Source organism: Pseudomassariella vexata (assembly GCF_002105095.1).
Source record: "Pseudomassariella vexata strain CBS 129021 chromosome Unknown BCR38scaffold_30, whole genome shotgun sequence".
Taxonomy (NCBI): Eukaryota; Fungi; Ascomycota; class Sordariomycetes; order Amphisphaeriales; family Pseudomassariaceae; genus Pseudomassariella; species Pseudomassariella vexata.
In genome coordinates, this window is record NW_024467985.1 from 2,437 (window position 1) to 17,730 (window position 15,294).

Below are 15,294 nucleotides of genomic sequence, written 5' to 3' on the forward strand. Positions count from 1 at the left end.
AGATTTGCCAGATCTTGCTGGCGTTATCGTACCTGTATTCTAGTTTAAATACTCGATCTACGGAGGTCAGGTTCGATGGCACCAACTTACCTGACAGTGTGTCATTCAAATTCAACAGAGTATTCCGCAACGATTGGGTATCTTTATGCGAAGGCCCAAGCAGTGCTTGAAGACTGGTATAAGCTCGTTCATACAATCTTTTAGCCTCAGCTGCCTTACCCTGAACAGATAGTAAGGCTCCTAGATTCTATGCAGTATTGATTGCTCGCCGATATCTAATATCATTCGGTGGACCTGTAGCTTTCTCGTACCCTTGAAGCGCCCGCAGATACATGTCCTCCGCCTCTTGCAGCTTGCGTTGGTTGGCGTAAACGTTCCCTAGGTTGTTAACCGTAGAGAGTGTTGACGTATGATCGGGTCCCCACGCCTTCTCCTTCCCTTGAAGCGCCCGCAGATACATGTCCTCCGCCTCTTGCAGCTTGCCTTGGTTTTTGTAAAGGAGACCTAGGTTATTAACCGTGTCTAGTGTTGACGTATGATCGGGTCCCCACGCCTTCTCGTTCCCTTGAAGCGCCCGCAGATACATGTCCTCCGCCTCTTGCAGCTTGCCTTGGTCGGCGTAAAGGTTCCCTAGGTTGTTAACCGTGTCTATTGTTGACGTATGATCGGGTCCCCACGCCTTCTCGTTCCCTTGAAGCGCCCGCAGATACATGTCCTCCGCCTCTTGCAGCTTGCCTTGGTTTTTGTAAAGGTTCCCTAGGTTGTTAACCGTAGAGAGTGTTGACGTATGATCGGGTCCCCACGCCTTCTCGTACCCTTGAAGCGCCCGCAGATACATGTCCTCCGCCTCTTGCAGCTTGCCTTGGTTTTTGTAAAGGTTCCCTAGGTTGTTAACCGTGTCTATTGTTGACGTATGATCGGGTCCCCACGCCTTCTCGTTCCCTTGAAGCGCCCGCAGATACATGTCCTCCGCCTCTTGCAGCTTGCCTTGGTTTTTGTAAAGGTTCCCTAGGTTGTTAACCGTAGAGAGTGTTGACGTATGATCGGGTCCCCACGCCTTCTCGTACCCTTGAAGCGCCCGCAGATACATGTACTCCGCCTCTTGCAGCTTGCCTTGGTCGGCGTAAAGGAGACCTAGGTTGTTAACCGTGTCTATTGTTGACGTATGATCGGGTCCCCACGCCTTCTAGTTCCCTTGAAGCGCCCGCAGATACATGTCCTCCGCCTCTTGCAGCTTGCCTTGGTCGGCGTAAAGGAGACCTAGGTTGTTAACCATAGAGAGTGTTGACGTATGATCGGGTCCCCATGCCTTCTCGTACCCTTGAAGCGCCCGCAGATACATGTCCTCCGCCTCTTGCAGCTTGCCTTGGTCGGCGTAAAGGTTCCCTAGGTTGTTAACCGTAGAGAGTGTTGACGTATGATCGGGTCCCCACGCCTTCTCCTTCCCTTGAAGCGCCCGCAGATACATGTCCTCCGCCTCTTGCAGCTTGCCTTGGTTTTTGTAAAGGTTCCCTAGGTTGTTAACCGTAGAGAGTGTTGACGTATGATCGGGTCCCCACGCCTTCTCGTACCCTTGAAGCGCCCGCAGATACATGTCCTCCGCCTCTTGCAGCTTGCCTTGGTCGGCGTAAAGGTTCCCTAGGTTGTTAACCGTAGAGAGTGTTGACGTATGATCGGGTCCCCATGCCTTCTCGTACCCTTGAAGCGCCCGCAGATACATGTCCTCCGCCTCTTGCAGCTTGCCTTGGTTTTTGTAAAGGTTCCCTAGGTTGTTAACCGTGTCTAGTGTTGACGTATGATCGGGTCCCCACGCCTTCTCGTTCCCTTGAAGCGCCCGCAGATACATGTCCTCCGCCTCTTGCAGCTTGCCTTGGTCGGCGTAAAGGAGACCTAGGTTGTTAACCGTGTCTAGTGTTGACGTATGATCGGGTCCCCATGCCTTCTCCTTCCCTTGAAGCGCCCGCAGATACATGTCCTCCGTCTCTTGCAGCTTGCCTTGGTCGGCGTAAAGGAGACCTAGGTTGTTAACCGTGTCTAGTGTTGACGTATGATCGGGTCCCCATGCCTTCTCGTACCCTTGAAGCGCCCGCAGATACATGTCCCCCGCCTCTTGCAGCTTGCCTTGGTCGGCGTAAAGGTTCCCTAGGTTGTTAACCGTGTCTAGTGTTGACGTATGATCGGGTCCCCACGCCTTCTCCTTCCCTTGAAGCGCCCGCAGATACATGTCCTCCGCCTCTTGCAGCTTGCCTTGGTTTTTGTAAAGGTTCCCTAGGTTGTTAACCGTAGAGAGTGTTGACGTATGATCGGGTCCCCATGCCTTCTCCTTCCCTTGAAGCGCCCGCAGATACATGTCCTCCGCCTCTTGCAGCTTGCCTTGGTCGGCGTAAAGGTTCCCTAGGTTGTTAACCGTGTCTAGTGTTGACGTATGATCGGGTCCCCACGCCTTCTCCTTCCCTTGAAGCGCCCGCAGATACATGTCCTCCGCCTCTTGCAGCTTGCCTTGGTTTTTGTAAAGGTTCCCTAGGTTGTTAACCGTGTCTAGTGTTGACGTATGATCGGGTCCCCACGCCTTCTCGTACCCTTGAAGCGCCCGCAGATACATGTCCTCCGTCTCTTGCAGCTTGCCTTGGTCGGCGTAAAGGTTCCCTAGGTTGTGAACCGTGTCTAGTGTTGACGTATGATCGGGTCCCCACGCCTTCTCCTTCCCTTGAAGCGCCCGCAGATACATGTCCTCCGCCTCTTTCAGCTTGCCTTGGTTGGCGTAAAGGTTCCCTAGGTTGTTAACCGTAGAGAGTGTTGACGTATGATCGGGTCCCCACGCCTTCTCCTTCCCTTGAAGCGCCCGCAGATACATGTCCTCCGCCTCTTGCAGCTTGCCTTGGTTTTTGTAAAGGTTCCCTAGGTTGTTAACCGTGTCTAGTGTTGACGTATGATCGGGTCCCCACGCCTTCTCGTACCCTTGAAGCGCCCGCAGATACATGTCCTCCGCCTCTTGCAGCTTGCCTTGGTCGGCGTAAAGGGACCTAGGTTGTTAACCGTAGAGAGTGTTGACGTATGATCGGGTCCCCACGCCTTCTCCTTCCCTTGAAGCGCCCGCAGATACATGTCCTCCGCCTCTTGCAGCTTGCCTTGGTCGGCGTAAAGGAGACCTAGGTTGTTAACCGTAGAGAGTGTTGACGTATGATCGGGTCCCCACGCCTTCTCCTTCCCTTGAAGCGCCCGCAGATACATGTCCTCCGCCTCTTGCAGCTTGCCTTGGTTTTTGTAAAGGTTCCCTAGGTTGTTAACCGTGTCTAGTGTTGACGTATGATCGGGTCCCCATGCCTTCTCGTACCCTTGAAGCGCCCGCAGATACATGTCCTCCGCCTCTTGCAGCTTGCCTTGGTCGGCGTAAAGGTTCCCTAGGTTGTTAACCGTAGAGAGTGTTGACGTATGATCGGGTCCCCACGCCTTCTCGTTCCCTTGAAGCGCCCGCAGATACATGTCCTCCGCCTCTTGCAGCTTGCCTTGGTCGGCGTAAAGGAGACCTAGATTGTGAAAAGCCCAATATAAGTCTTGATCGCTGTCTTGAATTGTGGCGCAACACTTTGTCGCATGTGATAGAAGTCGCCTTTGAAGCAGCCAGAACTGAGGCTCGTCTTGTGATGGGACGCGTGCAGCTACGCAGTCTAACGCAAGCTTAGCTAAACTGATGTCCCAATATTCATTCAATGCGTGGATGGTCCAAGTGTGTACGCAGGTGTGAATGCTGTATCCCCGTGATCCGAATAGGTCTTGTGTCAACATGTGCATTTCGGCAAGCCCATAGTCATGCAGTGTGCCTATAGCGCAATTAAATTGCAATTCATCAGCCAACTCGTATATCCACGGCGGACCATCTTTATCGTTAGGCTGTAGAAGTTCGAACCATATGTCATCGTTGTCAAAATATGCCCACCATCGGAGTAAATGGGCTGCGAGTGGGTTTTGTTCCTGGACTTGCTCGTATGAGAGCTGCCACGTTGAGCAGAGTGTGCGATCTTGGTAAGAACCCAGGCTTGGGGTACTTGTATGAAGTCTTGCCCATGATTCTCTATAAAGGCGAAGATAGTCACCGAAGCCGATTGTAACGCGCCTTAGGTATGCTCCAGCCGTGGCAAGGGCAAGAGGAAGCCCGTCAAGTTCCTCCACAAGCTTTCTAACATCTATATCTGTGGCAATGATTAGGGGAGCTCTGCTTAGCTGTGAGAATCTTACCATGTTCCAAGCTGGATCGACCTGAAGTCGTCGAGAGGATTTCCAGGCTGTCCTCTATTGACTCAAGCTTTCTCGTTCGAATCGAATGACCTAGACTGATCTGCGACGATCGTGATGTGATGATGATCGAGCCTTGGTACGCTTCGGGAAGATAGCGGTGGATATCAATTGCAGCATTATCCGTGGGGTGGGCTATTTTCGGGTTGTCATAATTGTCGTATACAATAAGCCACCTAGTATTGCCTGGCAGGCTGAGCCAGGTCTTGACAGCATCGGCTACCTCTTCGTGATTCTGCTGTAGGTTTGGAGCACATAAACGGCTAGCATCGGGATGTTGCTGCAAGATTTGCCGCGCAACTTTGCTGAAGCTTTGTTGGATAGAGGCTTCGTCCTTAATGTTTAACCAGAATATAGCGGAATATTCATCTCGGTACCGCTTTGTGTATTCGATGGCGAGCTGTGTCTTACCAATGCCACCAAGACCGTGGAGAACAACGACCCGACGGCTTCCATCCGAGTTTAGTGTTCTGCGCATCTCTGCCAACTCCCTCTCTCTTGCGACGAAATGTTGGACCTCAGGAACTCCGGACAGACTGAAGGTAACGGAGAAGTCGTTCGTGACGATTCCTAACGCTGTTAGTCTCCAAGCCTGCCCTGCTTTTAGACTTTGGAACGGTGTTCACCCTTCACAGCTTTGTGGACCTCTTCTCGCAGCCGCCTTTGTGCTTTCTCTCTCCCTTCGCCGTAAATCAGCGGCATGTGAACGTCGAATAATCCGAGGAGCGAGTATGCCATGTCCTCTTCGTATTTGGTCTGACGACTACGGACCCATGCCTCTCGTTCCAAGACGGGGAAGTCGGACAAAGGATCACCGCGGAGAGCACCCGTAGGGACGTCGGTGATATTGCGTATCTGAGACTCTAATGATCGTTTGTTACCTAGCCAGAATCCTTCCTTCGAATAGAATTCCACTGACTTCGGGGCGATGAGCTCTTGAAGTGTCCACCCACGAGTGAACCATCTGCTGTTTCGAAAGGCCAGCTCCCAAGCGGTCGCGCTATACTGTTCACCGAACGCTGCAGTGCTGGAGACATCTGATAGATAAACGTAGCATCTCTCCGCATCCCGATACCACCGGAACATGCTATTGATTGCAGTCTGGAGCTCGATACTGTCGGACTTATCTATACAGCAGGTGTCGACCCAGAAGTATCGCAACCCGTGCTGTCTCGCTTGTTCAGCACAAAACTTGATCTTTTCGTAGCCAGCTTTGTGCTGCCAATGATCTTCTGCCTTCGCTAGGTCAGCGAAGACCACCTCGTCTGGTCCCCACGTGTGGGAAAGGATCGCGTAAGAAGGAACATCGTCGGAAGCGAGGTCCGGGGTAAGGCTGTACCTGCCAGCGTCGTCGCGTTGTAATAACCGCATCGTAAGGCCTAAGATTCATGCAACTCAGCGCTCTGTTAACATATAACAGCCGATTTCTGGCTCGAGGACCTTGCTTTCCGGATTGAAGCTGGCATCATTTCCGTCGTCGCAGATCAGTCAGAATTGTAAGGCTGCATATGCGGGGTATGGGCCAGTCGACTTAGCCGCAAGCCCGTGGACAACATAGGATAAAGATCGAGGCTCGTTTACGCGTCTGATTTTGTACTTGCTGTTACAGAGTGATGCGCACTGAGGCCGTTCCTCTTATCCTGTTGTGAGAATTGTAAGGTTGTAAACAACAATAAGTGCAAAGAGAACAGCACAGTTCGCGAGCGCTGGGAGTAGGATGTTACAGCTCCACTTGGCAGCCCACCCGCCCACTACTACAAAGTGTGCGTCGTCCACCCTGATTTCCTCCCGTCCTTTTCTGTCCTTGCCTAACCTACTATCAATCTTTCCCGGCTATGTACACAACCATGGCGCCCTAACTGCATCCTGTGTAGCGTGATTACATCAAGTCGATGATAAAACTAGATCTTGAAAACAAGGTTATCGCGTCCAAGGCCTTATGTAGCATTCGCGCCGTCCAGAGAATCCGGCTCGAAAAAGAACCGCCCGAAATGTCCAGTGAGAACAGAGCCTCCATCGATCCCCATAGCTATATCACACAACCCATGCGGAAAGCTTTATGTGACATACTAACCGAACGTCCGGACATGTATTGAAGCGAACTCGTAAACTTTGGGAATGATCTATTTGGGAAGGTAGTATCCGAAAGATCAGCCAGTCGGGCCTTACAATCAATAGGTTGGACGAGAACGATGATCCGTCGTATCGCCCAGTATTCAAGTAGGGTAACTGGGAATAGAGTCGTCAAGCAGTTTGCCTCACCAATGGGTTAGATTGATGCTTAGATTGATCACTGAAGTAGAGACTGTCTATCTATGAAATGCCTGGGAGTCCTGTCCCTTATATACCCATCTCTCCTTCACTGATAACTGGGGCCATTAGATCCTTCATGGATACTATTGGTCCTAACTGGATATGTCGGATCATTTCATATCCAAATGATCCACCCTTGTAAGTCACGTGACTTGTGATCCTTGTACTAGCTGGCTCCTCCTGCAGCTAGCCACTCCTGTGTGACTTCCCCTCCTTCTTTGTCCTGTATCCACTGGGCCTGCCATCGGGCCTGTTGCGTTGGTTAGAATGGTAGATTCGTAACAAATACACTCGGCCAACACTGGGTGGATCACTTCGTTAGCCGCCATCCACAGATACGTACCAAAATTGGGCGCGTCGTAGATGCTAGCCGAGTTAGAGCGTCCGATTCGACCAAGATCTGAGACTTTCTGGCTGGCGGAAGACTGGTATATGGCCCCTAGGCTCCGAAGGACTAGTCGACGTATCTTGTGATCCTCCGGAGCCTCATACACCAGATCCTCCGCCTCATATATCACCACCTTTAGTTGCTTTTACTCCTCAGAAAGCGCAGCAACTATCTAGCCAACTACAGTCGAAAGAGAAAGCCGAGGGCGGGGTATCTCGTAAGATTCGTACTCTAGTAGGCAAGGCAGGCAAGGCCCTTACACTCCAGGCCGCCGAGAATGCCAAATTACGTATCGAAAACGAGCAACTATATAAAGAACTCGATACATACGCTCCAGATATACGCCAGCCCGTCGAGCCAGACCCGAATAAAGTATTCGTTAACTTATCAGCGATCCGAACAGCCCAGGACAAGCGAAATAAGCGAATACGGCCTGTAACGAGGCAGAGGCACATAGGTACGAATCAAGGTTGCATATCAGTGCATCTCTATTGTTGAATACTAAACTAGGGAAGAAAGAGAAGGAAAGGGTTACAAGTATGTCTGGCCGTTCTCCTATTATAAGGGGAACGCGCTCGTCCAGATCAGGGCAGGCCATGTCAGGATGTCCCTGCTTATCGTCCATGTGTCAGTCGTCACACGGCCTATTTTACCGGATAAGCAGTTAGAAATTGATACTTTTCTCGAAGGAAGGGTCCCTCCTAAAAAGAGGGCGCGAAAGAATATATCTAAGTCTTCGGACACTTAAATTAAGTATGTTCTGTATATAAATAATATGGACGAAGTATTTAGGTTGATTCAGTTAGACCCTGCAAAATGGGGGTGCATGCAAAAAGGTGGTCAATGGGGTTACTTACATTACAGTCTGCACGGACAGTGCTTTCATCCCCCGTCAAGTTTTATTACCTCACACTCCTTTCACCCCTCATCCTGTTAAATCCACACTCCTTTCCGACATCTGTAAGCTAGATTTTGGCCCAATTGGGACCGCACAAAGATAATCAACCTCTGAAGATATTTACAAGGGTTTAAACCCTTTGACCTTCAACTTCCCACAGCCTTCCAACTAATCTGTGCTGCAGTATTTCTGCACTCTTACTTACTCGAACTTCTCGATAACTTGAAATACAGCTCTTAGTCGGGCTATATGCTGCCGAATGTCTTGGAAACGGACGTTCGTTTTGGGAGTCATTCAATATCCGTCTGTTGCTTAGCTTTCATCGCTAGTTGAGCGTTATTGGCGGCAAAAATACCTGAGATGCAGCCAGAACTAGAAGCGACTGCATCTCTGAGATACAGAAATTGAAATGGAACTCTACGTGGCAATGCGGCTCCGACATGTGCCATATTATCTTCGCGGGGTAACGGCCGCAGTCGTTCGAGATCAATGTCGCATTGCAACTAACTCGCGGCAATCATAACCGGGTTGAAGCCTGGGAAGACCACGCAGGATTTGCTGCAGCCAGAGAAAGCAATATCCTAGGAACTGCCAGAAGAAAATGTGTCAGATCGGATGCCTCCGACGTTTATCAGTTGCCAGAGCTTACGTAGCCTCCAACAATCGGATAGCATGCAAGATAGTCGGTCATCCAAAAGGAATACAAGTCTGAGAAGAAGCCCGTGGAAATTAACTATTGATAAGGGTATCTATCAGTGGTGGATAACGAGACGTCGAAAAATTAAACAATCGAATCGAGTCCCGACAACTGCTGCCCAAGCCCCCAACATTGCCTGCAATTGCTCCCGTTATCTTGTTCCGTGGCTTCGTATTCTGGTACGTAACGTCGAAAATGGCATGTTTCCAGGATGTTGGGAATGGTCTTCCAGGATCCTGATAACGATAGCCGGACCCGATAGCTTGGCTTCTCGGCTTGCGGCTTCCAGTCAGTGACCCCGCCGCAGAACAGAGTGAGTGCAGAGCGCAGAGTGCAGAGTGGAGTGCCGAATACCCCGTTGAATAGATGCTGCGAACCCATGCAGGCCATGATGCCAATGATATGCCTGCTACCGGCCCTACGTGCGGGCTAGGCCATCAGCTTATCTGTCGTTCATGGTCCGGTATCGACAATCATTGGCCCATCAGAGGAGAAATCGCATCGTTGACGTTGCTATATCCCATGGACTTCCTCGCGCTTTATTGCACCTTGAGCTGCTGGAATAGTCCGTTACAGTTGCGCGAGCTCTGACAACATACCGCAAAGATGGCCACCGTCTCTGAGATCTCAACGCTTCCGGCGGAGATGAAGTCGACTCTTGATGTTCATATTCTCAATGACCGTGAGAAGGAAACGGATCCAGAGAAAAATAACACGGAGCAAAGTGACAAGAGCAGTGTTGCTGACGGCGAGCTGGGTGAAAATGGTGGGTTGGCTCTATACTCGGCTACGGCGCGCCAGACAGACACCCTTGTATTAACCAGATGCAGAACCAGTATACACGGAAGAGCAATACAAGAAACTTCGACGGAAGATTGATCGATATCTACTCCCGTTGATGTGGCTTTGTTATGGCATTCAACAGACAGACAAGACTTCCATCGGAACTCAGGCCACCTTCGGCCTGCGTGATGTAAGTCAGCTACAACGCCTCGATAGATCGGACCCGTCGCTGACCCATTTGACAGGATACTGGTCTCAAGGGACAGCAGTACTCCTGGTTGACAACCATCTTCTGTTTGTTAACTTCTCAATACCGCTAAAAGTGCCAAAGCTGATTCGAATTTCCAGACATCACTTACATGTGTTTCGAGTTCCCGTCCAACATCTTGCTCCAGCGCTATCTCATGGGACGAACACTGTCATGCTACATGATCTGCTGGGGAGTGATCGTGCTCTGCATCGGCTTCGCGCAGAACTTCACCCATCTCATCGTCCTGAGAGCGCTGCAGGGCGTTTTCGAATGTTGCATTAGCCCCGGCTTCATTCTCGTCGTTGGATCCTGGTACAAGACAAGAGAGCATGCCTCGCGTTCTCTCGTCTTCCAAAGTGCCAATGCCGGCTTCGGAATTATTGCGCATTTGATTCTTTACGGAATTGGCTCGATCCAGTACAAACGTGGGCCTGAGTTTCAGGCTTGGAGATACATGTCCTACGTTCGTATAATCCCGTCCCTAAAACAAGGGCCATTTCATTTGCTCATCCTTTCTAGTTCCTCGGAAGCTTGACAATCCTCGTTGGTTTCATGTGCCTTTTGCTACTGGGAACGCCTTCGGAGGTCAAATGGCTCTCTCCCGAGGAGAAGAAGATGGCCAACACGCGGATTCGCTCCAATAACACTGGGCATGATCGCACGGGGACCAAGACGTGGAACTGGAAACACGTTCGAGAGTGCTTTATTGACCCTTGCGTAAGTTTGACATCCAACAAGTGTACACTTTGCCCACGTACTGACTTTGAGGTTGCAGTTCTGGTTCGCTGGACTCAACGCTTTTCTCAGCTCCGTACCAAATGGTGGACTGACCACTTTTGGCTCCATCATCATGACCAACTTCGGATTCAGTAAGCCACATACACCCACATAACATGCTTTCATGAAACTAAGGTCGATACAGCCAACTTACAAGTCATTCTTCTCGATATCCCGCGAAGTACCTTCTCCGTGCTATGGTTTATCTTCATCGGTATCATAACCAGCCGGATAAAGAACCTGCGCATGTGAGTACTGTTGCGCAAACGCAAAACGTGGATTTACATAGCTGACCAGTAATGCAGGTTCTTCATGATGTTCTCGGTCATCCCCCCCTTCGTTGGCTTCCTCGTCATGGCCTTTCTGCCCAACACGGAGGAAAATAAGTGGACCAAATGGGGAGGGTAAGTCCATCCCCCCAGCACTACTGGCTCGCACTCTGCTGATGACGCTTCAAGTTACTTCATGACCGTTCCCTTCGTCATCGCCCCCTTCATGGCATGGACCCTGATCCCCTCCAACGTCCCAGGCCGAACCAAGCGGACCTTGACCTCATCCTTTACCTTCGTGGGCTACTGCGTGGGTAACATGGTTGGATCGCAGATCTTCGCCGCTAAGGACGCTGTACGTTCCCACCGCCACCAGTATCAACACGCTGAATATTAACTGACATAAACTCTCAGCCACGGTACATCCCGGGAACAATCGGCTGCGCAATCTGTTTCGGTTTAGAATTTCTTCTCATCGCGCTTTGGCGGTCCGTATACGTCATGCGCAACAAGCGCAGAGCCAAGAAACTCCGAGAGGAAGGCGTCTCTGAGGAAGAGAGGTTAGCGAGGGCCAAGGTCCTTGGAGAACAGGACGCCACAGATTTTGAGAATATTTATGTGAGTACTATTATATTTTTAAGGGCGTGTTGCGAGTGTTTGCTAACCTGGTGTGAAGTTCCAATATACTATGTGAGCCAAGTTGAGAGGGAAGTTGGACATATAGGTACATGTGGGTGAGCATGTCGGAGATGGGAAGGTACGGCCAAGTGCAGGGCCGAAGGCCTACAAAACCCCCCGCCTCAAACCAGAAGTAACCATCGGAGAAGAGAAAGAAAAACATCCTTTTTGGCCTTCGTATAGATCCGTCGGTGGTGATGCGGAGTGGCATTTTTACATATATTGTTGCGTGCCCCTGGTACGCCGGATGTGTGCTGGGTGCAGTGTTCGGGTCAGCTGTCCGTAGATAGCCGTTCTGTAGCTTCAGACTCCTAGGAGTTAGTCCCATCATCATCATCACTAATGCAGCATCTTGGCTGTATTGCCCACATATATAATCCTGGCTACTTCTAGATGGCAGTACGATGTGCAAGATCTACTTAATCGGCACCTGTATTATGTTACCACGGCCTCATCTTGTACAATACCTTGTTTGTTGGTTTGAACGCGACACTGACTTATTTTCTGACCTGCTGGTTTATGATAGAAGCCCACAGAGTAAAAGGAAGTCAGCGTAGCCAAGGTCCGGGTTCAGTCACTTTGTCCTGGCTAGGACGATATGTTCCGCCATAGTTCAGGGACGACAAAGGCCCCCTGGATCGCTGTGAATTAAAGGCTGATCATGTCTGAGGGCATCAGGGGTACTGACATGTTAGTGGAAGTTGGTCCTAAAGATCTAACAGCGGCTGATATATTGGAAGCCTTGACAGTTGATCCTTACGGTTGTTCTGATCGGAATTTCCGGGGTCCATAGATCCTACCTGCGGAGTCATAAGATGATCATGGTTTGCTGCTTCATAAGCTAGCTTTATGAGGTCGGAAATATCAGGATCCGATATTGACCCGAGCGAAGCTGGTTATCCAGAAGGCTTATTACCACATACATTAAATTCTTACTATACCACGTGCTGGAGCTTCAATACGAAAGAGTAGTCCTAATATGTACCGCTCTTACCCACCACCAGCAAAATTCTACCTAAACAGTATTCTTCGACTTGTGTGCACACGTGTGCCCCGTCTCCGCCTCCTCGACAGCAACCTGCCACTTCTCAAACTCTGCCCTAATCCGATGCTTGTTCCTAGGGTTTACCGACGTCTTGCTCCTGGGCGGCACCGCTTCAAGCGAAAGTGCCATCTGCGCCGCCACTACACCGGCCGCCTTAGCATTCACCGTCAAGGCCTCCCACGAGATATTATCAATCGTATCACAACCCAAGTGGTAGCACGGATCCGTCGGCCCACCTGCTCCAGTGAACAGTCCTGAACTGGGGATTCCCAAGTTGAGAAAGCCGACATAATCGGATCCCGTGCCGAAGCTGCCGTAGTAGGCTGGGTACCCGGCCGCAGTGAGATAGTCGAGCAGTGGCGCCGCACCGGCGGCGTCGCCCCGGTTATCGCCCTTGTAAACGGCGTAGACCGGATAGGGCGAGCCGATCATGTCGTAGTTGAAGTAAAAGCGGATCTTGTCTGCTTCCTCCTCACTCAGATGGGAAGTGTAGTACAGAGAGCCGATTAGCCCGCTTTCTTCGGCTCCCCACCATGCGAAGCGGACTTTGTTAGGGAAGCCGTGGTACGTGCGCAGGGATGTCATGATTTCCAGCAATGCTGATGTGCCAGAACCATCATCATTGATTCCTGGCCCAGCTTGCACGGAATCGAGATGGGCACCAAGCATGACGACGTTGTTGGGGTCGCCTTCCTTGGTTTCGGCGAAGATATTCCAGCTTTCGCGCTCTTCGAACAAGGAGTCCACGAGGAGGGTCACGGTCAGTTCTTCGCCGGCCTCGAGACGGGCTTTCCAGGCTTCGCCTACATCGAGGGTTACCAAGCCCACGGGGGCGATTTGGCCGATGTTGATGGCGCTCAGAGTGGCAGACGAGGGCATTCCTGGAGTCTGGTTGTACAGGACCACCGCGAGAGCACCGCGGGCTTTGGCGATGCGCAGCTTATCAGCGATGGCACAAACGCCGCGCTTGATGAGCAGAATCTTGCCTGAGGGGTCGACGCCTTCCCATTGGTCTTCAAAGCAAAGGGAACCTGTTAAGCACGGTCAGTCTCCAGAATCACCATAATATAAAGCGCAAAGTAGCAAAGGGAAAGAAACGTACCCCTCTCATCATCAACCGGCGTATCAACCAGCACCCCCGTTGTCCCGCCGGGCAACGGCGTAGCATTGTTATACAACAACGTAAACACATCGACATCCTCACCGTCGGGACCGGTGAGGGTGATTTCACGGGTTTGCTCAAACGTGTGGTTGAAGTACTGCACCCACGAGTCGTACTCGGGCGCAAACCGGTTTTGTGCCCGCTCGACCACGTAATCAGATGAAGCCTTATACCCGGGGAGGCCGAAGGCGCGGTTCCCGCCGTTGGCCTTGCCGATTTCGTTGAGGTTCCGGAGGTTGTGCTCGAGTCTGGGCCGTGTCAGTGCGAGAGCCCGTGTTGGAAGATTGTAGGTTTGGCTTACTCCTCGGTTTTGATGCCAGCCTCGATCTTTTCAGGGGTGAGAAGGTCGGTCGCCAGACAGTTGGCGACGAGTAATGCTGCCGCGAGGGATGAGAAAGTCTTCATTTTGAGCGATGGGAACTCAGTGACTTCCTCATTGACTGAGCCGTGGTCTGGAAAGCGGATGACAAGGCAGGTCACCAATTGACCCGGCGCAGGTCTGCATTATATACCCTCTGAATATCGTCACCCCAGGGTCTAATTGCCCTCGGTATAGATGTCAACAGCATGTCGTGCTAGGCACAATTCCGATTCCTGCAACCTTGCAAGTGGTTGGGCGCTGTTTACCTGCAGGACCAAGAGCAGTGAGTGAGGCTGGATCTAAAGAACCGTCCAATAATTGCTTGTTTTCCAGCTGACTAGTTAGGAGATATTGGGTGCCAAATTAGCCGACTAGCAGAGCTAGAACAAGCTGCGAAGGTCACTTAAGCTTGGCTTAATGGTACAACAAGGGAACATGCTGCATTTGGCAGGTGCCAAGAAGGCAACATCCGAAACGTCGTATGGCCTAAGATTCCTGGAACAGCTTCACGCCAACGATTGGAGATTTTGTGGTCGGTGTCAACTGCCAAGTTCCCATACCGGAAAGTTGCAAGCAGTCGAAATATTCGCTCAAGGACTCGCAGGTCTCATCTTGTGTTTGTGATAATTATGGGTTGATGAAAAGATGGAAGCGCTCTGGCTAGACGGGGCTGCAGATCAAGCTCCTTGGCTCTGGGACGGAACGAGACGTAATTTGATGGGTAGTTTGTCAAGAATACGATGTCAACTCGGGTTGATGCGTCTAAAAAACTGTTCAAATAAATCAGTGACGTACTTCTGTTTTTCTTCTACCCCTCGCTCTTGGATAAGAAGAACCCGCCACGTCTGGAGGTACCAAGAAACAAAGAGATTAAGAATAATTTATCGATAATCCCAGTTGGCGGATCGAACACCAGACTGGCGAAGAACATGTCTTAGAAGTGAGATACCTATTCCGCCCTCAGGAGAAGCTGCGTTTTGTTTATATGCATCTCCCCCCCTCACCGTGCTCAAAACGGCCATCAATCATTGCCAAAGCGCCCTACACTTATAGCGACTCCCCATCCTTGCAAAGGCAAGGCAATCCTAATCACCGGTGCAACTCCCGTTTCAATTGGCTCATCGTAATAAGACGAATAGTGGGCTGGATGGCTAACGATAAATTTATGGGCAGGCGTGATCTCTGCCAAACCAGTCCCGCTAATCCAAATACCCTAGACGTTGGCGACGGGTCCTGGATATCAACCTGACAGCCGTTTCCAACTATCTGAAATACCAAATCCAACACATGGAGGACCGTGGCGTCATTGTACATATGTTTAGAGTGGGCGGAGTTCTCGGAGTGTCCAACCTCGCCCCTTACATGGCGTCCAAGCATGGA

At 50.9% G+C, this 15,294-nt stretch overlaps 4 protein-coding genes across 4 annotated transcripts; 1 reads left to right on the forward strand and 3 right to left on the reverse strand.

Annotated features, from left to right (window-relative positions):
- Window positions 1-247: 247 nt before the first annotated feature.
- Window positions 248-1,090, reverse strand: BCR38DRAFT_491289 (uncharacterized protein; the record flags this gene model as incomplete). Its single annotated transcript, XM_040864643.1, has 1 exon — window positions 248-1,090. The coding sequence occupies one exon, from the start codon at window positions 1,088-1,090 to the stop codon at window positions 248-250; it is 843 nt and encodes a 280-aa protein (XP_040709382.1).
- Window positions 1,091-1,186: 96 nt separating this feature from the next.
- BCR38DRAFT_357329 (Tfp pilus assembly protein PilF) lies at window positions 1,187-2,980 on the reverse strand (the record flags this gene model as incomplete). The annotated part of the gene is made up of 1 exon (XM_040857098.1): window positions 1,187-2,980. One exon carries the CDS (start codon window positions 2,978-2,980, stop codon window positions 1,187-1,189), a length of 1,794 nt encoding a protein of 597 aa, XP_040709383.1.
- A 6,215-nt stretch (window positions 2,981-9,195) lies between these two features.
- BCR38DRAFT_491291 (MFS general substrate transporter) lies at window positions 9,196-11,362 on the forward strand (the record flags this gene model as incomplete). Its single annotated transcript, XM_040864644.1, has 11 exons — window positions 9,196-9,355; window positions 9,420-9,562; window positions 9,618-9,666; window positions 9,721-10,085; window positions 10,142-10,339; window positions 10,398-10,491; window positions 10,545-10,647; window positions 10,705-10,803; window positions 10,858-11,023; window positions 11,083-11,286; window positions 11,345-11,362. 11 exons carry the CDS (start codon window positions 9,196-9,198, stop codon window positions 11,360-11,362), a joined length of 1,599 nt encoding a protein of 532 aa, XP_040709384.1.
- Window positions 11,363-12,339: 977 nt separating this feature from the next.
- BCR38DRAFT_380587 (uncharacterized protein) lies at window positions 12,340-13,958 on the reverse strand (the record flags this gene model as incomplete). Its single annotated transcript, XM_040857402.1, has 3 exons — window positions 12,340-13,422; window positions 13,494-13,801; window positions 13,855-13,958. The coding sequence occupies 3 exons, from the start codon at window positions 13,956-13,958 to the stop codon at window positions 12,362-12,364; spliced, it is 1,473 nt and encodes a 490-aa protein (XP_040709385.1). The 3' UTR covers window positions 12,340-12,361.
- Between the last annotated feature and the right edge of the window lie 1,336 nt (window positions 13,959-15,294).